The sequence below is a fragment of the Protopterus annectens genome, chromosome 11.part0, assembly GCF_019279795.1.
Source record: "Protopterus annectens isolate FY-2018-M chromosome 11.part0, PAN1.0, whole genome shotgun sequence".
Taxonomy (NCBI): Eukaryota; Metazoa; Chordata; order Ceratodontiformes; family Protopteridae; genus Protopterus; species Protopterus annectens.
Window position 1 is genome coordinate 1,103,817,577 of NC_056745.1, and position 27,590 is coordinate 1,103,845,166.

General features: G+C 36.4%; 1 protein-coding gene across 1 annotated transcript in view; it reads left to right on the top strand.

Moving 5' to 3' along the window:
- RERG (RAS like estrogen regulated growth inhibitor) overlaps positions 1-27,590 on the top strand; it is an 865,035-nt gene that overhangs the window by 91,908 nt on the left and 745,537 nt on the right. Inside the window, exon 2 of the mRNA XM_044088443.1 lies at positions 15,353-15,535. Coding sequence (XP_043944378.1) covers positions 15,475-15,535 — 61 coding nt within the window. The 5' untranslated portion in view covers positions 15,353-15,474. The remainder of the gene's footprint in view (positions 1-15,352; positions 15,536-27,590) is intronic.

Sequence of the window (27,590 nt, forward strand, 5' to 3'; positions counted from 1 at the left end):
TAAACAAATTCTTTTTTATTATTTTTTCACCTCACTTTAGTTAATAGAATCAGTGAGATACCAGGAAATCATAATACTGAATCTTTAATGAAGAATAAATCATTTTACTGGATGGTGAAACGTTTTCCAGTTCATGAACCAGTGCTTGCCTGTTGGGATTCTGGGTCATCTTAATATCACTGTCAGTAACCTGCACTACCTGCATTACTGACAGAATAAGAAAGATACACTGCAAAGTATCTTTCTGTATGATACTGCTAAAAATGTCACTCTTAAAAATGTAGCATATGGGTTGATACTCAGCTAAAAGTTTACCTTGCAATGTGTAAGGGTAATTATCAGTTAAGTAGAATTAATTACACAACTCAAGCTGGAACTGACTAATAAACACAATCATGGAAATTAGAAGTTAGAGACTGTTCCCCACAGCAGTAGCCAGAAATGTAAGGTTGTGAAGTGTTGAGCAAGTAACAAGTATGTGCCTAAGTGCATGCACAGACATTACATACCGATACTATGGGAATGGCTGGAAGCCACAGTAAATGGGCTCCAACAATGTTAATATCTATTTTTATTACTTTAATTGAGGAGGAAGTAGTTATATAGCACAGTAGGAATAGGGGAGAGCAAGCAAAGAAACAAACATAAGGACAAAGGGGAGGTAAGACTTTGAATTGGGAGGGGCAGGAAGGGTGTAATTTTTCTGATGGGATAGGTACTCATTTTGCTTTTCTTGGAGAAGGAAGGATGGGGAAGGATGTAAGGGGAAGGCAAGGACAGAAAGAGGGTAGAGAGATGGAAGCATAGCATGCGAATAAACTTAAAAGACAAAGACCAATGGAAAGTTGCTAACACAGGAGGGTGAGTGTGACAGTACAATTATACACATATAGACAGAGGGAGGATATTGATGATGGGAAGGACTGGACAACACACAGGGAGGGAGGGAGGGAGAAATGTGGCCTACAAGGGAAAAAAACACCAGATTGGGTTATATGGCGGGTATTCCACTCCTGTTTTCATACTGTCAGGGCTAGACCCAGGGACAGGTCAGTAACCTCCCTGTCTGCCATTTCCACTTGTTCCCTCATGAGATTGTGAGGGCAGATCCAAGCAGCAGTGTGACACTAGAAGTTGTACATGGACCTTCTCTTGGCAGCCAATGTGGGCTTGGAGTTGTTGATGCACTAGTTCCACTAGAACCTCCACCAGCTCCCATCACCTGACAAACTATCAACTCTCGACAGTGCCACTTGAGGGAATGATGACATTGCCATCTTATGAGTGACTCCAGAGATCACTGGTGATGCTACCTGCTTGCCTCCCACTGCATATTATGAGGAGCAGGCCTGGAGCTAGAGGGAATGCTGGCAGGAGAAGGCTGACTCTGATGGAGGGATGGAGACCTGTGCTGCACCACTGCCACTGTTGTGGTGGATGCTGTAGAAAATGTTTTAACATAAATAGGTATAAGTAAAGCACCATATAAAATATTAAAATAATGGATAGTGACAAAGAGATAGAGAAGAAAAAGAGTGAAATTATTATTAGTTCTGTCAGATATGACCACTCATGAAAGCTACCGAATATTGTAGTGTTGAATCCTTATATGTGCTGTTACCCCACCTCAGAGTCTTCCCTTGGTGAATTATCCCAAAGCCCTATAACAGGATCTGCGGGTACAAGTGTAACATCATTTTATCCCTGCCTGTATCGAGTGTGACGGTGTGAAGGGGACTAGTTTCATGGGAACATTGGATGACAAAAACTATATACATAAATGCGTAGGGTAGTGACCATGTGGACCACCAAGAAGTGACATGCTCAAAGTCATGCCATATCAACTTACCTAGTAGCAATAGCCATGCAGCCCAACATTTCTGTGATGACACTGTGCTGTACCATGAGCATAGAAGCAACCATGTGCAACAGACAAAATTATCAGCAGGTACTTTGAAAATAGTATAAGCTTATTTGTTATGCAACAATCTACATGAGATGGCTGTAGCAGGAAAAGCAGATATTTACCAGGTGAAAATAAGAACATCAGGGATGTATGATGGAGTGAAGAATGGGCAGTATGCAGCCAAGATACTTATACCCACTACCCATGCAGGACCCCAAAACAACCATCCCCATAGAGTTATTCCCCATACCTCACTCCACATTACAACCACACCAAAAATAACAATCTAAACATGTACACATCCTGACTTCTCCCTAAGATTCCTATCTAACCACCCATTCCTTCCACTTACATATACTTTAAGCTTTGCAGTGCACATATCTCAGGGATGTAGTGACTGTCCTGCAGGTCGGCCCCTGAAAAACTTGCATTGCAGAAACAGTACAATGGTAATCTTACAACAAATAATTAATGTGTGTATACTCTGAGCTTGTGTTTTTACATGTCAGTGGGCAAAGCAGTATATATTTACAAAAGGGTTTGTCATACTGGACAAAGAAATGAAATGGAGATGGTTCATTTACACCTATATAGATTATGGCAATTGTCATACCTAAGCTTCAGTGCTAAAAAAATACTACATAAGTTATTGTTAGTGTGTATTGAACAGTGACAAACAAATTAAAATTAATTCTGGTGTAAATATGCTGAAAGATAAAGCATAGAATAAAAAGTTTGCTTGGATATAGGTGTAGAGTTTAGCAATGTAAAATTGGCATCCATATTGTGTGACATAGTTCCGGCTAAAACAAGTGAAAAAACAAGAAACTTTTGTTAATGGATCAGCAAGGAAGTTTGACAAATGAATGGATATGCTTTTTATAAACTTAGCAATAGGTGCTCTCTTACAAGCTGTTTCCTAAAAAAAACGTTAGCAGCAAAGAAGTTGACAGATGAATGAACATGTTTTGTTTTTATAAATTAACAGTACATGCTTTTTACAAGATGTTTCCTGATGAAATATTAGAAAAAGTTTGACATACTTTTTCAGAGTTAAATGGACATAATCAGCAGAAAAAAACAATTTGTACTGATTTACCACAAGGTATTTCCTTGAAAAACAAGTCTAAATTACCAGTATCAGTAAACATGTTTCTGTACAAAGTCCAAAAAGAAAAAAAAAAAACAGGACCCAAGAAAAGTTTTAAAAAAGACTGTGAAAAATCAAGTTGTGTTAGAGATATTTTGTAGGAACATACTTGCTCCGAGGTATTGTGTAGGAAAATAATCTTTCATGCTGAACATGAAGTAAACTGTTTACATCTATGCTACAAGCTGTCAGAATAGTATGTGTCATTTGTTATAAGAATAAGTTATTTATTAGTAACTGTGCTTACAGTAAAATAGTATCATGCTGCAAAGTATATTTTCACATCAGCGCAATTTGCAAGGCTCTGTGTTTTAAACAGACTGCAGAAACAGTCATGCAAAACTTTGTGTTATACCCAGACTCTGATTCAGCAGTAAACAGCCAACAAGACTTTGTGTGTTAGAAATACTTTAGTCCAGTACAGCAAGCACAGGATGCAGCACCTTCATAAATTAATTTTACATTTATTTTTATTTATTTTATTTTAAATTTGTGTGTGGTATAGTACATTGATCGTAATTGACCATTTACAGGTACTTTCTGTATGCATCAATTTTCAGTGATACCTGTGAAAGCTATAGGTCCAGTACTAACTAATATGACACTTTTACAGATAATCATACAAATTCTGGCAATGGTTACAGCTAAGTGGCAATGTTATAACAGACTACTACATAACACAACAAAATATCATATTTGCTTCTTCATTCTAGAACAGGAAGGAGTTCTCCATAATGTCTGCCTGAGCTACAAAATAGTAAAAAGAAATACAGCATCATCATCATTTTTTTTCTACATGGAGACAGAATATCACATCAACTGTCACTACCGATCATAATTCAGTTCTAATCTCCTACCATCTTTGACAGTCATAGCTGAAAGTCATACGTCTTTTCTAACACAATCCATCCCTCTCTTTCTGATGTCTACATTTTCTCTTTCCTTCTTGCTGTAACTTCTAAATCTTTTTCATCGAATTGTCTTCTGCATTCCTGCACATGTGCCTGAACCATTGTAATCTGTTCAGTCTGACCTTCACTGCAATTGGAGTTAGTTTTTCTTCTGCCCTGATGTCATAATTTATTCATTTGTTGTGCACTGTCCATCCTACCACCCATGTCAGGCACTTCATTTCTATCAACTTTAGCTTACTAAACTGCTCTAGAAATGTTGAAACTGCACAACAAAATCAACCACACCTGTTATGGGCTGTAGTGCTCTATGGAAGATATTAACAGAACAACCTGAAGAGGAGCATTGACAGTCATCCTCATTGACTACCACAAGCAAACAGGTCTTACAGAAAGGTAAGTAAGTGAGAAATGTTATTTTACTCAGTTTCTACTACTTTAATTGTTTGGTACTTCATGATATCCATGACAGTGTCATACGGTATATGTCTGGCTATTTGTTGATTGCAAGTGACAATAGCCAGTACTGGGTGTTGTGTCTCAGCTTCTTAATGATCTTATTTGCATAGTAAAAATCTATTAAACTAAGTACCATTGAACCTATGTGTAGGCCACATTCCCCCCAGATTCGATGTACACAGCTTCTGTGTCTGTGCAAACCATCCCACAGACACAAGATGACACTCATTGATAGGAAGATACAGACACATTTGCCCTGAGAGTGATCTCTTCACCAGTGGCACACTTCCCTTTGGTGGGTACAAGCTCTGTAGAGCATGAAGATGACATTGTGAGATGGCATGCTTGTGACTGATCATGCTATGGGTCCCGTCCCAGAGCTGATTCTGTCCATAGCCACTGCCCAGCATTTGTGCAGGTCCATAATACTGGGATAGGCAGACACCAGCACAGCCACAGATGAACTGGTTGGGGAAGTACTTGGTCTGTGTGATGACCTGAGGGAATGCATGGGCCAGATGCACAACACTACGGATGTGTAGCATTGGGAGTTTAAGTGCACTAGCTGCTCCTGTGTGGTTGCACAACAAGGCTGGCACACTTTCTGTGTCTGTCCCACTTCTCTTTCTGCTGGGAAGGTCAGTAGTCGGAGGGCATGCTCTCAAAGCCATTGAATCTACACCCCACACACAAGACAAGACTGGGTGACATGGACATATATGCAGATGGAGGGTTCATGCAGATATCACCTATAGCATGATCTCTGTTCATACTCATGGAGCACTACTGCCTGCCTACATGCTGTGGATCAGACCTGTAACCTTCTCCTGGGAGGACACTGCTGTGGACACTGATGTGTATGGTCAGTTCATATGTCTCCTGCTGGTGTCCTGGAACTGTCATCAACACCCAGCACAGTGCTATATCAACTGCTGAAGCTGTACCCTAATAGACACACACACACACACACACACACACACACACACACACACACACACACACACACACACACACACACACACACACACACACACACACACACACACACACACACACACACACACACACACACACACACAAGTGCGCGAGCATACATACACACACGTGCGTGAGCATACACAGATACACACACACACACACACATACACACACACACACACACACACACACACACACACACACACACACGCACACATGCACACACTTACGCATACACACACATATGCAAACACACAAACTCACACATGTGAGCATACATACATACACACACACACACACACACACACACACACACACACACACACACACACACACACACACACACACCTACAGTGCCCACCACTATGCAGTTACACAAGAAAGAAGACAACACCCCCTCACTGGCAGTCTACTTGGCTTTCCTCACTCTCCTGCCCACGTCACACACACACACACACACACACACACACACACACACACACACACACACACACACACAGCACACATACACACATTTTGCCCATTGTTAACACCTGATGCAGTGTCCCTCTCCAGTTTTGCATATGATGATAATTGCTCTCTATTCCCAGTACTCTGTTTAGTTAGCCTCTGTCTGATTCACAGTGCAGTCAATCTATGCATGGTATAGCACAGCCTTGGTATAACTTTGCATTTATCATTTTATTTTTTGTTTGGTATGTAGTGGTGTATTCTAACCCTAATTATGAGCCAGGTGTTGCCTCTTAATCATACAATGGCAGGCAGCACCCATTTATGTCTGGCATATTCATCCTCTTCAGCAGGCTCACCCATTGGTTCCTCATCTGGCATCCTCTCCACTGCTGCATTTGGTACTTCATCCTTCTGAACTTGCCTCCCCTGTTGTAACTATTTGTATATCAGGATGTTGTGTAACACTACATGCACTGCAAAGGCTTTACAGCATGTTGCAGAGTCATACAACAGTGCACCACCAAATACATGCAGACAAAGGAAGCCAGATTTAAGTAGACCAAACACAAGTTGGACAATGACCCACGTCATTGTTGTAGCTACTTTCTGCCATGGTCTGTGGAATTCTAATTAGTGTCATTATCCTTGGCTCCAAGGTGCATATGGCATCACCATGAATATGTTGCTGTGGAAAATCACCCCACACAAATTGCTAGTTTAAGTTACATGTTTGCCATATGTGAGGGTTGCAGTTATTTCAGTCCTCTAAGTACAGAGTTTGCATTGAAAAAGTATTGTTGCGTGAAGCTTTATGGTTATTTTATATTGGTGATGTGTTTTATAAAATTTCACATCTGCAGTCGTATGTCTGAGTCTGCTAGCTTTTTAATTGTTTGTGGACTATTGTGGCATGGCTATCTTGCTATTGATCAGTTTTTGCTTTCTGTTCTAGTTGCAGGCATTGCCCAGGTGACTTACAGACACATTTTATATTATATCCTGTGTACTGCAGACTACTTGGTAGTTGATGGAGTGGACCCTTATGGTTTATATACCATTATTTCTGCTTCCTAGGTGGGACTTTTACTGCAATATAGATGCAGATTATTGCCCCTGTACCTCAGAAAAATGGGCTGTATCATAAAACTTCCACATGGAGTTACAATTCTCCTCTGGTATGAATGGAAACAAAATATGTATCACCAAATTTTGTAGGGTGATATCTAGGAAGTGGTGTAGTATCCCTAAGGCAGATGTCTGGGATACGCTCCCCACACTCCCCACTGGTAACTGAAAGGTTCCTGTAAGTTGTATTTTTAAAGCCACATGGTTTGGTGTCCACATGAATAGGTACTCCATGCATCCCCAATGCCTGCATATGTGGTCACCACATCTCAACCAGTTCCTGTATGGAATCTTTAGACTCATGGTTGTATTCCACAATTTCTATGTCATGAAGGAGATTATATGTTAGGTGTAGTTGGATAACTTGATACTGCTGAAGGCAATGACACACAACACAGTGATTACCAACAAAGATAACAGCTTCTTGCATATGCATATTTACTAGTGTGGCAGCTATACCATTCATGTTTTTTGAGTCTGCCTTGTATAACTCCACGATTTTGCTGTGTTCAACTACCCTGGCATTGGGTTTCTCTGTGTGAAACATACACATTTTTGAATCACTTCACTGTACTGTTTACCTTTACATCTCTCATTACCATCATGTTGATACCATTGATCATTTCCATCTCATTATGTCAGAATCTGCATATCATGCAGGTCATGGGTCATGGGATTTCTCAGTTTTATATAATCACACTCAGTGTTTCCCTGAATCTCTCCGACTTGTCATGTGACCACTCATAATTCAGAATTAGTGAGCATGACATGAACACTGTTCCTCGGTTCCAGTTAATGTCTTTGATGGGTGTGTGCCTCTCTAAGGAGCCCAAGGCAGCAACCAATGAGTTTTGTTAGTGTAAAGAAGATTAAATGGAGCAATGTTTAGTAGACCTGGTATTCAGAATGCAATATACAATGTCTTTGTTCTCTTTACTTTCCAGTATGGCATTATTTCTTAGGTATGTCTTTTGTATGTATGTTCTTGATAAGTCAGTTAGTGTGTGACAACAAACTGCATTGCAAAGATACTTCTTTGCTCTTATTTTCAAATGCAGTAGGTCTTAAATCCATTTCTGTTTACAAATTTTGTAATGTAGTAAATCTGTCAGTATTATTTAGATTATATTGTCATATCTACTGATTAGTAAGCATCTGTAAGCAAAAAGCTTCACATTAGAATTGATATCCTTAACAGTATAATCATTCTGATGAAACATAACAAGTCAATGATCTGCATTGTTTTTAACAGCTAATAACATACAAGTGTATTGTTGCACTGCTCAGTATGCTGATGGCCTTAAGCAGCAAAGACTGAGATGAAAAAAATATATTGACATGTCCATTTTTTCCTCTGTTTTCTTCTGTGAGCCATCTTTTTTCTATAAGAATTTGATAACTAACAGTAAACTGAATAAAAGTCTAGAGAAAATTAAGCTAAAATGATGTGCTGTTGCTGCATGTCTCATGTGCTAAGAATCATACATTATACTTGAGTGACCTGAAGCCTTGTCTGCAAATTGCGCGCACACACACACACACACACACACACACACACACACACACAAGCATGCATACCACTTTCATATCACAGCTTCAGAGCTCTACTCCAGTCTCACAGAATGACTTACCACAACACAGTTAAGTCATGGAACAAAATTGCAAAATAAACAACATGAAGATATAGCCACTCACACTTCATAGGATCATAAGTTCATTGGTTTTTACTAAGCTTACGGATAAGGAGACCATTGAAAAGCTCAAACACATCACCTAGTACTGATGGGAGACTAACAATGCACTTTCTTTTTCCCTATTAGCCAGAGTTTTACCTGTCTTGGGTATCCACATCACCCTGTAGAGAATTTGCCATTTACAGGAGTGAATTCATTATCAGTAAGCACACCTTATCTCAGGCATGTAAGAGATGAGAATCACTTTCCAAATCACATTTTTATATGGCTGCTAAAGAATTTTGCATATGTTTTATGTCTCTGCCTTTTGCTGCTTTAGCTTGCAGTTTGCACTACGTGCTTTACTCCTCTGCTCCAAGCACTAGTGTTTCTATAAGCACACCTATACAAGCTATATATATAATTATTATATTAGCAATTTGGCAAAAAACTAATCAGCTAATCATTATTTTTTTTTTTTCCAAACTGTTAATTTAACAGTTTGGCGATTACATAACTAATACACAATTATTTATCCACTCTAACGCTGCATAATTACAGTTGAACACCCAAAGTGGTGTAAGCATGTCCTGCCCAACCATAAATATTAAAACTATAAATACAGTTTTATACTTTTACAATTCTCATACCACTCCCTAATTAATTAATTATTCATGACATTTCAGTTTGCAGATCTCTCACTCGTACTACTCCCTAATTAATTATTCATGGCATCTGTTTGCACCTGTCTCACTCATACTACTCCTTAATCAATTATTCATGACAGCTCAGCTTAAAGCTCTCTTTTTGTGTATAATGTTTTACTGAACAAATTCTCAAGTTATACAAATATGATATCAGAACATTGCTTTGAAAATGATTTAGAAAAATATATTGTAATAAAGATTTGTGTATATAAAAATACTATATAATATTATGAATGCATGCAATTTGTATGTGTTCTGTAGTGAAATTTATGTTATGTAAAAGCAATATATGAGAGTGTTAAGAAGAGGTAAGGCAGAGGCAATAGACTAAAAGAAAGTTTTTTTTTATTGATATTTTTGCAAATGACACTAAGTTAAACAGCAGGACTAACATACAGAAGAACTATAAATTAATAAAAGAGGCATGACAGGTTGGTGGAATGACATAATCTAAATCATGACAGTTTAACTTCAGTGAAAAAGTCTAGCAATGAGTAAGGAGGGGGACAAGAGAGTATTACATTATCTAAATATATACATGAGAGTTGACAGAGATAAATGGAGTGGTGCAGTACATAGAAGAAAGCCAGGGACATAGCCAAAAATGCTGAAACTGTGTACAAATTTTAGGAGTGTACTACTCCCTCCCCTCAAAGCGATTGATTCTCTGAGCACATGTTTTACAGTACCAAAAAATGTTCAGGAAATGCAAAGTTTCAAGGAAAACTCATGCTGAAGCTCCAAAGAAAAGTTGTTTTAAACACATTTGAATGTTCTTGGCTATACTAATGCATCAGAACCACTCTCTGAGAGACTATTTCTTATATCCCAAATCACCATCATGGGGCCTGTCATATTAATATGACACTGCTTTTCATCTTCTTTGCCTTCTTTCCACAAGGCTGACTGTGTGCCCTTATGTAAGTCATTCTAGACATTATGTTTTTGTTCATTTGTGTACAGTGGTCATGCTTCAGGTTAATGGTTTATTTTACAACATCTGAAAACTGTTTCAGTTTTTCTTTTATCGCTGTCTATTTTTGTTAACAGAAGACTTATACAAACCTTTTCATTGTACATTGAAATATCAGGGTTTGCACATCAGTAGTCCTTCAATAGTTGTCATGTCTTCCCCACCTACTCTTCCTGGTGTCAAAATTACCAGCTCTTCCTTTTCATTTGTGGCTGACAAATTCTCACTTCAAGTAGATGAGAAAACTTTCAGTACTTTAGATTGTTCTAAAGATTATAGGTACTTACTTGGATAACATTAACACTTCACTGATCAAAAACAAGAGCACTTATCAGTTAGTATACTATGTATTAGAGTGTAACTATTGAACCATGTTCTGTTTGCCCCATCTACCACTTTTTCACACTTGCACCTTTTTTAACTTTTTATAAGGCAGCAATGCTTGCCCTTCCTTTTGTTTATTTCCTCATTGCTTCATCTCAGAAAATGGTTTCATCCTTCTTATGCTTTTCTCCTCAATCTACCTCCACTGCTGACACAGATTTCTTTTTTTTTTTGAATCCTATGTCTCTACACTTGTTTGCTGTATAGGTAACTATCAAGACCCCTTTAACATTTTTACTCATAAATGTTTTGTTCAGTGCTCTTCTTACTGTTTCCTCTTTTTGGCATTTCTTTTTCTTCTTCCTGTGATGAGTTTTAGATTACATTGTTATTGCATTTTTTTGTGTTTCTCCCTCATGTCCATCCCTTTACACTGATAGTCAGACAAAAGCCTGTTCTTAAACCCCATCACACCTTGTCCTTTGTAACCATATGAAATGTCAGGATTTACAATGCCAAGTCCCAAAATGTGCAGACTGAATGACTAAAAATCCAGACTTACATATGCTACATATGTTAAGTTCAAGACAGCCCTTTCTCATTCCATGTTCCCCAAGACATTGTGATCTCAGAGCTGGCATATATGTTTGGATGATGCAGAGTTCCTTACCCCAGGAACAAAAACAAGTTTAAAGGTGAAGAGTAATGTTTGATATTCATTATTTTCCTGTTTTTCCAGTCTTTTTTTTGGGGAGGGTAGCATTGTGAGTCCTGACATTTCAGTAGGGGTTCTTCATCAGTACCTATATGAAACGTCAAGACTCCTGATCTTTCAATAGGAAGCTCTTTTCCTCGGCAGTCTTATCTGCTTTTCTTACTTTTTTATAAAAATTATCTTTACTACCCACAGCTACATTTTTCTAATGTAGTTAGCCTTTATCCTTGTCATAGTTTATGCTCACATTAACATAAAATGTTACACTTTGCTCACATAACCAGTAGTCTCATTAGTCCATGTGTATGTACTTTACCCATCCGTGTTAACTCACTTTTGTCTTTTGTTTGAATTTTGTATTTCATGAACTCTTACATTGCAAACTCTTCTTACATTTATGTCCTCTTTTTCTGAGCTCTCCAAAACACAGTGCTTTGCTTACAATTGCTCATTTTTTTGTCATCTTTAATTTCTTACTTTCCTTTGCTTGTTTAATATTGGCCTATTGTACTAAAAAAATAAATAAATAAAAACATTTTTTGTCTCTCTGTCTGTCAGAAAAAAAAAATCGTTGCCTCTCTATTTGTCATTTGCTACATTTCTTTCTATTTTCCTGTTAGAAGCTTTATTGCCATTTATTGCTTTCCTCCAACTTCTCTAGATTTCAGAAAGAGCTAGGTTTGTACCCTTAAGTGAAATGTGGAGTACCTTTATTTATTTTAGTTATTGACATTTGTTAACCGAGTTAGTCCAACTGGGATTTTGTCCCATTTTCAGTGGAGATCCGAGGAGAAAAGCTCCAGAAAGTACAATATATAATTACAGTAAGAAAACAAGTACTACAGACAATAATAATAGTAATAAATAATAAATAATAAATAATAAACTGCCGCGGTGGTGAAGCGGTAGCATTGTTACCTCACAGCAAGAGGTTTTCCCATTCGATTCTCGGCTGGAGTGCAGGGAGTGCCTTCTGTGTGGAGTCTGCATGTCCTCCCCACGACTGGGTGGGCGTTCAAAAGACATGCATAAATGGGCTTGCCTTTGTTGAAGGTTGAATGTCGAGCTGGCACCTCGGCATTCGTGAAATTCTACTGCCAATCATTAGCGTTCCGGAGTTCCGCTGTGGCAACCCCTAACCGGTAAAAGCCGAAAGACAACAACAACAATAAATAATAAATAATAAAAATAATAACTATCTTCACAATTGTGGTTCAAGGAGAACACAGTAGCATTAAATGTTAAATATTTAATGTCATTTAAATGAATGTGATATGTGTTTGTGTCTGTTTCACCCTGATGAAGAACTAAGTATGAAAATTTGTCATTTCTCATTTTATTCATTTATAATGTTTAATGCTATTATATTCTATTTGACCTGCTTGCTCTGGTTGTTTGTGATATTTCTGCTGTTTTCAACGATATCCTGCTGGAGATACCTAAGGTTTGGACTTTCAAATGGGTGACCAGCATACCTCTCAACCTCTTAGTGCAAAAAATCTGGACAAAGCCTGAAAAACCGGGGGGGATAAAGGCCAAAAAATAGTGACTTTTTTTTAAATATTAGTCTTATAGCCTTAGAAAGCTGCTAGAGTAATATGGTTTTATGGTATACATTTTCTGAAGGGTTTGAAGTCTGAAACTCAAATGTATATCACTATTTAGTGACTTCATTCCACAGATCATCCCAGTGATTTGCTAGAAAACCACACATTTTATGAGAAACAGACCAAAAATATGAGCCAAAAATCTGGACATTCTGTGAAAATCTGGACAGTTGAGAGATATGGTGATCAGACTGAAGGGGAAGAAGGTAATATTTATGGGAACTGAACATGGTACAAAGAAAAGAGCATTGAGTCGCATGTAGGTTTATTGGTTGTAAAAAAGCCAATACTTTGAAGTGTTAAATCATGTTTGAAAAATGTCAGCATGTAAACTGTGTAAGGATATGATTGCAATACATTGTTGATAGCAATTTGGATACATATTGCTTGATAAATTATGAGTTCAGTATGGTTATAACCAAGTTGCTAGCTTCCCATGATTACATTGCTCATTCCCCTTTTCTCCAATTTCTCATACTTTCCACTTCATGATTGGATGTCGTTTTCTTTAATTATACCTCTGAACTCCATTTTATTGGCTGTTGTTTGCATAGAGAAGGACTGATGGTTGCTTGGCCTCCTTTTCTGCTCTTCTCCCTCTAAATTTGCAATTTGCTGACTTCTGGGACAAAGTCCACCTGACAGAGCCCTGTCACCTTTTGTTTCTGAATTATACATTTTGTCACCCATTCCTGCATTTCACTCACCATCTTAAGTCCTTTTTACACAAAAACTAAGGTCACTGGGAAGGTTAGGACACTATGAATATAGAATAGCTTCAGATCTTCTAACATCTGTTCAAGAATTTTGCCTGTTAAGTAACTCTAATGAGTAGAGCAGACTGAGTTTAGATGTCTTCCCCTTGTGACAATTATTTGTGGCTTTTGTTTGTATTTAAAATCCTCTCCTTTGTTATGTCAGTATGTGGCTGACAGACCATGTTTCTGTATTGACCCATTTTAAGATGGTCTTTTTCAGATAAGGATTTCTGTCAGCCTGCCAATCCAAATATGGCTGGATTTGTAGAAACCTCATTGTGTAGTAAGTAATGAATACCCTTAATGCAGGTGTAGTTGTTGGAATTCTGGTAAGCCTTGATGTCCACAGTATAAAACAAACACCAAGGCAAACAATTCCATGATTCAGGTTTAATACATCCAAAAAACACTGAGCTCTTTTGTTCCAAGATTGAAGAACTTCATCAGAGTGAGGCTACTAAACAACATATACCCTATTTAAACAATCAATAATAAAATAAAGAATACATGCACAATGAATAAATTCAATAATTACTGATATATAGTTAAAGTGACCACACCTCTTAAACAGCCTTGTCAAACATAAATTTAAGTCCAATACAGGCTACATACCAAAAAATAATAAAAAGTATATATATATTGTGTATGGAAAATGTAAAAATCTTTAAACAGCTACCTAAAGAAATATTGTCACAAATCAGAAGCTTTCATTTTAAGTACAATACTAATTGATATTATATCATTTAAACTGGGATAGTCTGCTAAACTGAGTCTCAGCTGCTAACACAGTTCTTGAAACTCCAATAAAGTGTTAACATCACCTCCTCCAGGATTGTGTTGCAGATAATCCACTATAAAAAGTGAAAATTTCTTGTAATTAATACAGTCCAAAGTATGTTTATATAGTGCATTAGCAATCTTTTTTTTTTTTTTTTAAATATTGTGTTATTGGTAGACAGCCTGTATTAGACTTAAATTTATATCTGAGAAGGCTGTTTAAGAGGTGTGGGCGCTTTAACTATATATTTGTAATTATTGAATGTATTCATTATGGATGTATTCTTTATTTTATTGGTGATTACTTGACTAAATAGGATGTATCTTTCCTCTGTTGAAGTTCTTTATTTATGGAACGAAAGTGCTCAGTGTTTTTCAGATGTATTAAAACTTGAATCATGGACCTGTTCACATTGGTGTTTGTTTTAATCCTTGATGTTACTGAATGTAGCCCATGATTTTTAATAACTCCACATCTTTCTGCAGTATGTATTGTTCTTATTAACAGCCTGCATCATTTATTCTGCTGCATTTCATACTTTTTGCCAGAATACCTTCAGTTTTCTTTTTCTTTCTTTCTTTTTTTTTTTTTTTATCCTGGAGATGATTTAAGCAAAGACTCCTGACAAAACTATTAAGATGCTTTTTCCCTTATTCTTCACCGTGGAAAATCCTTTTCTCCATGTATTCAGCTATTTACCTCTGCAGGGCTATTTGTGAAGTTACAAATATAGCCTGTGTAACTTCTAACAGGTAGCCTTGAAATTAAGCTGTTGTTTCTTCGGGAGCTTAAGTTTGCTTCCTACACTGACTGGAATTTTGCTTTCTGATTTTAGAACACGGTGGAATCATTTTAAAGGCACTGTGACATGGTGAAGCTGGAAACAGGAGCTGGGCTATTTTACTGCATTGTCACTAGTGAAAAATCTGAGGTCAGCTTTATCTCTACCTTTGTGCCATGGCTAAAAGTGCAGATGTGAAGCTTGCTGTGTTTGGCCAAGCTGGTGTTGGAAAGTCAGGTAGGTTGTACTCTTTGTTTCATTCTTTCTTGTTTCCATGGTGAATTTGTTTTTGTACTGTTTATGCTGCTGCAAAACTGAAAGCTCTTTCTGGCAGTCCCTTATACAATACTTGAGCATGCCTGAAGTAGGTTATTCTTTATTGTGGTCTACACATGAAACAATAACATGCTTAGCTAATGTTTCATTGTTCACCTTTTTACTTGTAATCATGTTTTGAAAACTATACCGCATGATAAATCCTGCTTTGATGAAAGCAAATTTTCCCTGTAAAACCAAGTTGTCATTGTACACAAAGAAATGCAATGATACAGATACTGTATGGGGCATGTCTAAGTAATCTTCATATGAAAAGAAAAGTGTGTGTGTGTGTGTGTGTGTGTGTGTGTGTGTGTGTGTGTGTGTGTGTGTGTGTGTGTGTGTGTGTGTGTGTGTGTGTTTGTGTGTGTGTGTGTGTGTGTGTGTGTGTGTGTGTGAATTTGTGTGCATGTTCTTGTCTGTGGGAGGATACTAGCAGCTAACACACTGTTTTAAACTGTCATTTTGTACTGATTTTGGCATATGATAATTGACTTTGGAACTTCTTGGATGCTTAGCTAGAGCCTTTGCATGCTTTGATTGCTGTGCATTTTTCATGCCTGTGCTTAAGAGTATGTGAATTTTGAATACTATGCATTGCTAAGAATGTGTCTGTATCTCCATAGTACAGTTCATTCAAGTGTGATTACAGAGGCAACATGTTTGATGTGCATGTAACTTACATAGTGCAGCCAACTAAAATAAGACAATCAGTGAGTTTACTTGATTGCATATTGCATACAGTAAATGTTACAGAAATGGTTATCACAAGTTTGAGGTACAAGGGCATGTCCAGCTGTAGTCTATACGTAGATATCATATATGTTGATGTGTGTGTAACAGATACATTTAAATAGATCACAGACTGGGGCTAGATAAAGAAATAATAGTATGTATCTGCATTTGATCAGTGTTTTGTTCCTTTGTGATTCAATTAAATGTCCTTATTTAAATCAGTGCCTTCGGTCACTGCATATTCTATAATGGGCAATGTCTTCAGTCATTACATTTTCTGAAATGAACTGTCTTCTGTCATATTTTCTATGATGGACAGTGTATTCAATCATTGCCTATTCTATAATGGCTATTTTGAAATGTAGCCTAGTAATTTCTTGCAGTAGCCTGATAAAATTTTAAACATTTATTATAATGAAAATTTACATCTGAGCCCACTAAATAAAAAACACAACACATTTAAAACAGCTCCTCTTTAGCATTTTGAAAATCTGGGAAGATACAGGACTGGATTCATAAAGGTTGTTGTAAGGTATATGCCTGATGTACACCTCACAATATCTATTTCTGATTCAGAAGCAGCCCTTCCACAGAGTGCACCAAGAAACAAAGAAATGCAATGATACAGATACTGTTTGGGGCATGTCTAAGTAATCTTCATATGAAAAGAAAAGTGTGTGTGTGTGTGTGTGTGTGTGTGTGTGTGAGGAGGGATTGTCATACCTTCAGTCTCCCCTAGACTAACAAGCAAAATCCTGCAATATTGTCTGGGGGCACTAGACATTAGGGATACCTCATTATATTGTGCCTTAAAGGCATTTAATAAACAAATAATACATAACAAGATTTTGCAACTCAAAACACATGGAGTGGGGAAACACTAGACACCAGGATAACTCTTTATATCATTACCTAGAGGCATTAATATAAAATAAAATTTGCAGCACGAAATATGTGGGGCAGGAAAACACTAGGCGCTAGGGAGAACTCTTTATTTCATGTCTTAGTGATACTTAATAAATAAAAAAATAATGTTTTTACAGCAAGAAAGAGGAGGGGCAGTACAACACTATACACCAGGGATAACATTTCATATTGCACCTTAAAGACACTTAAAAATATTTAAACCCTCTATCTTCAGCACTCTACTAGTGCTTACTAGTCTTCTAGGGTTTTAGTAAATGGTTGGTTAAGTGAAGAAATAAAGATGACTAGATGTATCAAACAAGGGTGTCCAATGAGTAGTATTTTGTTTGTGATGGTAATGAATACTGTGACGAAAGGAATAAATGAAGAAGTGATAAAAAATAAATATGTATAGGCAATGAAGGTGATATATCCTATTGTTATGACTCATGCTGATAATATAATACTAACAGCTAACAATAGAGATGAAATAAAAATGGTGATTATAAATGTGAATGACAGATTGCTAGAAATTGGATTAAAATGAATAAGGAAAAATATAAAGGTTTTGGAAATGAGAAGGAATTGAAAGGAATATGATTGAAAAGAAAAATATATCAGTATTAGGAATTGTCTTTGGAGAATATGACATATTGAAGGAACAATGGGAAAAATTGAGAGATTTAAAATGACTTAATATAATGTGGGATATGTATAGATTGTATTTTAATAAAAAAGTACATTTGATAAACACAATTTTGATGGGAAAATGATAAAATATAGCTAGTGTATATATAATACCAAGAGAATTGGAGAAACAATTTATTGGAATTATATTTCATTGTATCTAAAGTCTAGATTAATTCCAAAAAAGATGGGTGTTATATATGGAAAAGGAGGAAGGGTGTTTAAGTTTACTGAATCCAGTAGTATATGGATCTTCATTAAATTTATATAAGGTCTGATATAGATAAATGGAAAAGAAAATACACTGGTAATAAGTATATTTATGTAATACACAGACCAAATAGCTGTTTCTCTGTGGTGGATTCAAGATGCAAAACACAGAAGTAGAATGCAAATGAATAAGTAATTCTTCTTTATTTAATTTGGTTGAGCGCTTTCATCTAAACAAATGTAGATTTCATCAGAACAATGAACTGCCCTTAGGGAAACCTTTATATAAGAATCTTATAAACTTAATTACTTAATTAAATAAGTGCATACATTCCATTTAAAGTGCTAGTGCTTCATTTCTTAATACATTTCACAATACATATATTGATACATGTTTTAAAACGTAATTTAAAAACACTCTTATTACTCCTGCATAGTATGCTAACCTTATAAACCATTGAAACTTAAAAACCTTAAAAACATTTACTAATGTTGACTATGTTTACTATTGTTAAGCTCAAGAATATAAAAATGCCCATCATTGAGCATCCCTAACAGTAATTGAAAAACATAAAATATATATTGTATTATAATTAATATGACATGTGCAATCCTCTCATTTAAATGTGAATATTTGTGAAAGAATTCATAAACCAAGAGTGATGATAATAGTGAAATAAGTGGGTACATACCCATACCCCCTCTACCAATGCAACAGTCATCACATGTCCGAAGCCTTAATGGGGCCAACTTCATTTTACATATTATTGGCTAGAATCGGTTACACTGATATGTGGTCATTAAGCCCTGGTGGAGTAGAGGCATTTAATTTTAGTTGCCATCTAGTCTCCAACTCTCCTAATTTTTTCCTTACATCTCCTCCCCTAGGATTAGATGAGGCTACATCTAATATAGCAAAGTGGAACAAATTGCAATTAGTACTCTCCTGCATATGCCTCCACAGGGCATTCTTGACATCTTTCTTCCGAATGCAGTAATAGTGGTCATATATCCTTTGCCTTAGGGTCCTGTCTGTCTTTCCCACGTAATAGCAATGACAGGTGGAGCACATTGCTAAATAGACAACGTGGGTGGTCCTACAATTTCCTTTCTTGAAATTTATTTCTGTCCTTGTGACATTTTTTACTATGGTACTCTTCATGGTACATATATATCTACACTGATTGCATGTACCACATTTGGTTGTCCCTGTGTTACCCCTACAATTATTAGATGTTTGCATTTTTCTTTCAAGTTCCCTTTTTAGATTGTCCCCATTTCTGGATACAAACCTAGGTGTATCTCCCACTATTTCTATTATTTTCGTGTCAGTCTTTAATATGTTCCAATTCTCCCTCATAATTCTTTTGATGTTTGCTGTCCAAGGGGTATATTGCAATATACATGCTCTGGTGTACCTGACTTCCGTCCCCCTGTTGTTAACTTCTGCACTGTATGTGTGTAATAGGGGTCCTTTTCCTAACAGGGGTATATATTTTTTGCCCCATTCTTTAAGCACATAACTAGTCACATCCGTCACTAATTCTCTAGGGTAACCCCTCTGAATAAACATGTCACCTATATTCCTAAGTTCACTTATGAGGTCTTCGTGGTCGGATGTCATCCTAGCAGCCCTTATACATTGTCCTTTGATTATACTTCTTTTCTGATTGGTGGGGTGAGAGCTGCTATATTCCAAGTAGCTGTTGCTAAATGTATCTTTCCTGTATATTCTACTTTTCATCTTACCTTCATTTATTGTAATGAGAGTATCTAAATAAGCTATCTGGTAAGATTCCACTGTATAAGTGAATTTTAAATAATTATTCCTAGAATTTAGGTACCTCATAAAGTCTTCTAATTCAATTCTATTCCTCTTCCAAATCAAAAAAATGTCATCCAAAAACCTGTAATAACATGAGATCGCTTGATATTTGTTGTTACCAAAAATGTGCTCTTCTTCCCAGTCACTTAAATATATGTTGGAAAAAATGGGGGCACAAGCTGCCCCCATTGCTACTCCTTTGACTTGTACATAATATTCACCTTCGAACATTATATAGTTGTGTTTCAGTACAAGTTCCATGAATTCTACTGTGAGCTGGATTTTGTCCCTTGAGAACATCCCTGATTTTTCCATTGACCTTTCCAACCTAAGCAGTCCATCATCTTGTGGAATGCTTGAGAATAGATCGACCACGTCTATGGTTACTAAAAGAGCATCAGGTGTTAGCATGTCATCATTAAGTCTCCCTAAAAAATCCCATGAGTCTTGGATGACATGTTTGTAAGACTTGTATAAGGGTTTGAGCCATCCGTCCACTACCTTGCCTAAATTAAAAGTTTTAGCTTTATTTCCTGAAATGATCGGTCTGAAAGGGGGGTCTGTTACATTTTTGTGGATTTTGGGAATACCTACCATAGTGCTAATGATAGGTGAATCCACTTTGAGGAACTCGTATAGCTCACCACTGATTCTTTCATCTATTAAAAGGTCTTCCAGATATAAATTGATTTTGTTGTACCCAGTATTCACTTCGTTTTTTGATGATATTTCATAATTCCCAGACTTCAATAAGATTTCATTGATTTTTTTCTTGTATTCTTCCTGACCATATAATACAATTCCTCCTCCTTTGTCTGGTTTCATTACTCTTACCTTATTATTCTCTTGTAACTCCTTAAGGGCTTTGCCCTCTGAAATGGTCAGATTGTACCTGATTTTAGTATTATTAATTTTATTACTATATTTATATATATCATCAATTACCATTTTTTCATATAACCCCAGTACACTATTGAGTGGTGGGGTATATGTGCTCTTCTTTTTAAATACTGAGTTGCTAGATTTCTTATTTTTTTCTTTGTCAAATAGTACCGCTAAATTTAATTTCCTCAAGTACTTTTTGACATCTATAATACAATCCTCTACCTTAAATTTTTTAACAGGCACATATTTCATTCCTTTACAAAATAAAGTGAAGTGTTCTTTTTTTACTTCCATTCCTGTAAAATTGTATATGTAAAATTGGTCATATACACTAATAATATTATTGATTTTTACAAGATCCCCTTTGGTGAGGTCAGGTCCTACCTGGTGTGTTCCTACCTGGTGTGGCCCTCCCCCATTACCCTCCTAGGAGGTGGGTGATAGAATTCTGTCCTTCTTGCCTGATTTGTTCCTCTGACTCCCCTGTTCATCCCTCTCCTTTCTTCTAAAAAATCATTAACTTCAAAAACGTTGTCAACATTATTTCCTAAATTAGTGTTTGCTCTCCCTATGTGTTTATTATCCCTTTGTTGGTAATCGTAATGGGTGTATGTACTTCCTTTTCTACCTGTCTCTTTTCTAGAATAGACTCGGTCTTTTTTTCTATCTTTTCTATCCCACCTATATGCTTGTTCACTACTATACTGTTCTAAATCCCTTTGGTATTTTTTACACTTTCTTTCAAACTGCATTTCCATCTGTTTATTAACCCACTTATATTGGGAATTAATACAATATTCATATTCTTCATATAATACGTCGTTAGTAATTGTATCATTCAATTTGTCCAGTTCATTCATTAATATACAAATCTTTTTATCGTTGCATTGAATTATAAACCTCATAAATGCAATACCAAAACTGTCAAATAGTTTAGTACATTCATTTTTAGTTTCTACATCCAAATCAATGCCCATAGGGAACTTGAAAAAGCGAAGTCCCATAGGAACCACACAGGTATCAATGCAATTCATCAAATAACTATTTTCAAGTTGTAAACTTTTACATTTTTTGAGTTTATCACCAAACTCAAACATCAAGTCCTTTAAATTTCTGTCAGTAGAGGAATTAGCACATCTCCCTCTGACCTGGGCGTCTGTTCTGTCCATGTTACCAAGCCCTCTAAAGTCAAAATTGTGTTCTATAATTTCTTTGTAACTAAAGTCTTTAGGCATCGTGCCTTTTTTTGTTGGTGATAACATTTAAATTGGTACCTGAATGGTGTACATTGCCGGTTATGGTGTATGTCTTTTTGGGCGGCATTCTTTTCGGTTTGGCCCCGAAAAACGAATAATCTGCCTCCGATCCACAATCCCGTCTAGCCCCTGCCACGTTGGATACATCTCCGGGTTTAGATCTATAAGAGGTCCTCCTTTCGCTTTCGTCTCTTTTGCCTTGCCCATTAGGAATGGAGTTGAGGTTTCCAGTCGCGGTTGGCGCTCTGGATGATGTCATCCACCCGTTCTCTTTGGAACTCTGCAACGGCTGGCTTATAAGTTCGATGAGCCGGGTTAGCTCACCCCTCATGATTACCATCTCCGACTGAAGACTTCTGATTTCGTCCCTCCTGGGCGAAAAAATGGATGGCAGTTCATCCATTGAATCCATCACCGCTGAACAACTAGTAAAAAAACCAAAATGAGAAACAGTCCACCAAAATGTAATACACAGACCAAATAGCTGTTTCTCTGTGGTGGATTCAAGATGCAAACACAGAAGTAGAATGCAAATGAATAAGTAATTCTTCTTTATTTAATTTGGTTGAGCGCTTTCATCTAAACAAATGTAGATTTCATCAGAACAATGAACTGCCCTTAGGGAAATCTTTATATAAGAATCTTATAAACTTAATTACTTAATTAAATAAGTGCATACATTCCATTTAAAGTGCTAGTGCTTCATTTCTTAATACATTTCATAATGCATATATTGATACATGTTTTAAAACGTAATTTAAAAACAATCTTATTACTCCTGCATAGTATGCTAACCTTATAAACCATTGAAACTTAAAAACCTTAAAAACATTTACTAATGTTGACTATGTTTACTATTGTTAAGCTCAAGAATATAAAAATGCCCATCATTGAGCATCCCTAACAGTAATTGAAAAACATAAAATATATATTGTATTATAATTAATATGACATGTACAATCCTCTCATTTAAATGTGAATATTTGTGAAAGAATTCATAAACCAAGAGTGATGATAATAGTGAAATAAGTGGGTACATACCCATACCCCCTCTACCAATGCAACAGTCATCACATGTCTGAAGCCTTAATGGGGCCAACTTAATTTTACATATTATTGGCTAGAATCGGTTACACTGATATGTGGTCATTAAGCCCTGGTGGAGTAGAGGCATTTAATTTTAGTTGCCATCTAGTCTCCAACTCTCCTAATTTTTTCCTTACATCTCCTCCCCTAGGATTAGATGAGGCTACATCTAATATAGCAAAGTGGAACAAATTGCAATTAGTACTCTCCTGCATATGCCTCCACAGGGCATTCTTGACATCTTTCTTCCGAATGCAGTAATAGTGGTCATATATCCTTTGCCTTAGGGTCCTGTCTGTCTTTCCCACGTAATAGCAATGACAGGTGGAGCACATTGCTAAATAGACAACGTGGGTGGTCCTACAATTTCCTTTCTTGAAATTTATTTCTGTCCTTGTGACATTTTTTACTATGGTACTCTTCATGGTACATATATATCTACACTGATTGCATGTACCACATTTGGTTGTCCCTGTGTTACCCCTACAATTATTAGATGTTTGCATTTTTCTTTCAAGTTCCCTTTTTAGATTGTCCCCATTTCTGGATACAAACCTAGGTGTATCCCCACTATTTCTATTATTTTCGTGTCAGTCTTTAATATGTTCCAATTCTCCCTCATAATTCTTTTGATGTTTGCTGTCCAAGGGGTATATTGCAATATACATGCTCTGGTGTACCTGACTTCCGTCCCCCTGTTGTTAACTTCTGCACTGTATGTGTGTAATAGGGGTCCTTTTCCTAACAGGGGTATATATTTTTTGCCCCATTCTTTAAGCACATAACTAGTCACATCCGTCACTAATTCTCTAGGGTAACCCCTCTGAATAAACATGTCACCTATATTCCTAAGTTCACTTATGAGGTCTTCGTGGTCGGATGTCATCCTAGCAGCCCTTATACATTGTCCTTTGATTATACTTCTTTTCTGATTGGTGGGGTGAGAGCTGCTATATTCCAAGTAGCTGTTGCTAAATGTATCTTTCCTGTATATTCTACTTTTCATCTTACCTTCATTTATTGTAATGAGAGTATCTAAATAAGCTATCTGGTAAGATTCCACTGTATAAGTGAATTTTAAATAATTATTCCTAGAATTTAGGTATCTCATAAAGTCTTCTAATTCAATTCTATTCCTCTTCCAAATCAAAAAAATGTCATCCAAAAACCTGTAATAACATGAGATCGCTTGATATTTGTTGTTACCAAAAATGTGCTCTTCTTCCCAGTCACTTAAATATATGTTGGAAAAAATGGGGGCACAAGCTGCCCCCATTGCTACTCCTTTGACTTGTACATAATATTCACCTTCGAACATTATATAGTTGTGTTTCAGTACAAGTTCCATGAATTCTACTGTGAGCTGGATTTCGTCCCTTGAGAACATCCCTGATTTTTCCATTGACCTTTCCAACCTAAGCAGTCCATCATCTTGTGGAATGCTTGAGAATAGATCGACCACGTCTATGGTTACTAAAAGAGCATCAGGTGTTAGCATGTCATCATTAAGTCTCCCTAAAAAATCCCATGAGTCTTGGATGACATGTTTGTAAGACTTGTATAAGGGTTTGAAAAAAAAAAATTTAAGGTAGAGGATTGTATTATAGATGTCAAAAAGTACTTGAGGAAATTAAATTTAGCGGTACTATTTGACAAAGAAAAAAATAAGAAATCTAGCAACTCAGTATTTAAAAAGAAGAGCACATATACCCCACCACTCAATAGTGTACTGGGGTTATATGAAAAAATGGTAATTGATGATATATATAAATATAGTAATAAAATTAATAATACTAAAATCAGGTACAATCTGACCATTTCAGAGGGCAAAGCCCTTAAGGAGTTACAAGAGAATAATAAGGTAAGAGTAATGAAACCAGACAAAGGAGGAGGAATTGTATTATATGGTCAGGAAGAATACAAGAAAAAAATCAATGAAATCTTATTGAAGTCTGGGAATTATGAAATATCATCAAAAAACAAAGTGAATACTGGGTACAACAAAATCAATTTATATCTGGAAGACCTTTTAATAGATGAAAGAATCAGTGGTGAGCTATACGAGTTCCTCAAAGTGGATTCACCTATCATTAGCACTATGGTAGGTATTCCCAAAATCCACAAAAATGTAACAGACCCCCCTTTCAGACCGATCATTTCAGGAAATAAAGCTAAAACTTTTAATTTAGGCAAGGTAGTGGACGGATGGCTCAAACCCTTATACAAGTCTTACAAACATGTCATCCAAGACTCATGGGATTTTTAGGAGACTTAATGATGACATGCTAACACCTGATGCTCTTTTAGTAACCATAGACGTGGTCGATCTATTCTCAAGCATTCCACAAGATGATGGACTGCTTAGGTTGGAAAGGTCAATGGAAAAATCAGGGATATTCTCAAGGGACAAAATCCAGCTCACAGTAGAATTCATGGAACTTGTACTGAAACACAACTATATAATGTTCAAGGTGAATATTATGTACAAGTCAAAGGAGTAGCAATGGGGCAGCTTGTGCCCCATTTTTCCAACATATATTTAAGTGACTGGGAAGAAGAGCACATTTTGGTAACAACAAATATCAAGCGATCTCATGTTATTACAGGTTTTGGATGACATTTTTTTGATTTGGAAGAGGAATAGAATTGAATTAGAAGACTTTATGAGGTACCTAAATTCTAGGAATAATTATTTAAAATTCACTTATACAGTGGAATCTTACCAGATAGCTTATTTAGATACTCTCATTACAATAAATGAAGGTAAGATGAAAAGTAGAATATACAGGAAAGATACATTTAGCAACAGCTACTTGGAATATAGCAGCTCTCACCCCACCAATCAGAAAAGAAGTATAATCAAAGGACAATGTATAAGGGCTGCTAGGATGACATCCGACCACGAAGACCTCATAAGTGAACTTAGGAATATAGGTGACATGTTTATTCAGAGGGGTTACCCTAGAGAATTAGTGACGGATGTGACTAGTTATGTGCTTAAAGAATGGGGCAAAAAATATATACCCCTGTTAGGAAAAGGACCCCTATTACACACATACAGTGCAGAAGTTAACAACAGGGGGACGGAAGTCAGGTACACCAGAGCATGTATATTGCAATATACCCCTTGGACAGCAAACATCAAAAGAATTATGAGGGAGAATTGGAACATATTAAAGACTGACACGAAAATAATAGAAATAGTGGGAGATACACCTAGGTTTGTATCCAGAAATGGGGACAATCTAAAAAGGGAACTTGAAAGAAAAATGCAAACATCTAATAATTGTAGGGGTAACACAGGGACAACCAAATGTGGTACATGCAATCAGTGTAGATATATATGTACCATGAAGAGTACCATAGTAAAAAATGTCACAAGGACAGAAATAAATTTCAAGAAAGGAAATTGTAGGACCACCCACGTTGTCTATTTAGCAATGTGCTCCCCCTGTCATTGCTATTATGTGGGAAAGACAGACAGGACCCTAAGGCAAAGGATATATGACCACTATTACTGCATTCGGAAGAAAGATGTCAAGAATGCCCTGTGGAGGCATATGCAGGAGAGTACTAATTGCAATTTGTTCCACTTTGCTATATTAGATGTAGCCTCATCTAATCCTAGGGGAGGAGATGTAAGGAAAAAATTAGGAGAGTTGGAGACTAGATGGCAACTAAAATTAAATGCCTCTACTCCAGCAGGGCTTAATGACCACATATCAGTGAAACCGATTCTAGCCAATAATATGTAAAATGAAGTTGGCCCCATTAAGGCTTCGGACATGTGATGACTGTTGCATTGGTAGAGGGGGTATGGGTATGTACCCACTTATTTCACTATTATCATCACTCTTGGTTTATGAATTCTTTCACAAATATTCACATTTAAATGAGAGGATTGTACATGCCATATTAATTATAATACAATATATATTTTATGTTTTTCAATTACTGTTAGGGATGCTCAATGATGGGCATTTTTATATTCTTGAGCTTAACTATAGTAAACATAGTCAACATTAGTAAATGTTTTTAAGGTTTTTAAGTTTCAATGGTTTATAAGGTTAGCATACTATGCAGGAGTAATAAGATTGTTTTTAAATTACGTTTTAAAACATGTATCAATATATGTATTATGAAATGTATTAAGAAATGAAGCACTAGCACTTTAAATGGAATGTATGCACTTATTTAATTAAGTAATTAAGTTTATAAGATTCTTATATAAAGGTTTCCCTAAGGGCAGTTCATTGTTCTGATGAAATCTACATTTGTTTAGATGAAAGCGCTCAACCAAATTAAATAAAGAAGAATTACTTATTCATTTGCATTCTACTTCTGTGTTTTGCATCTTGAATCTACCACAGAGAAACAGCTATTTGGT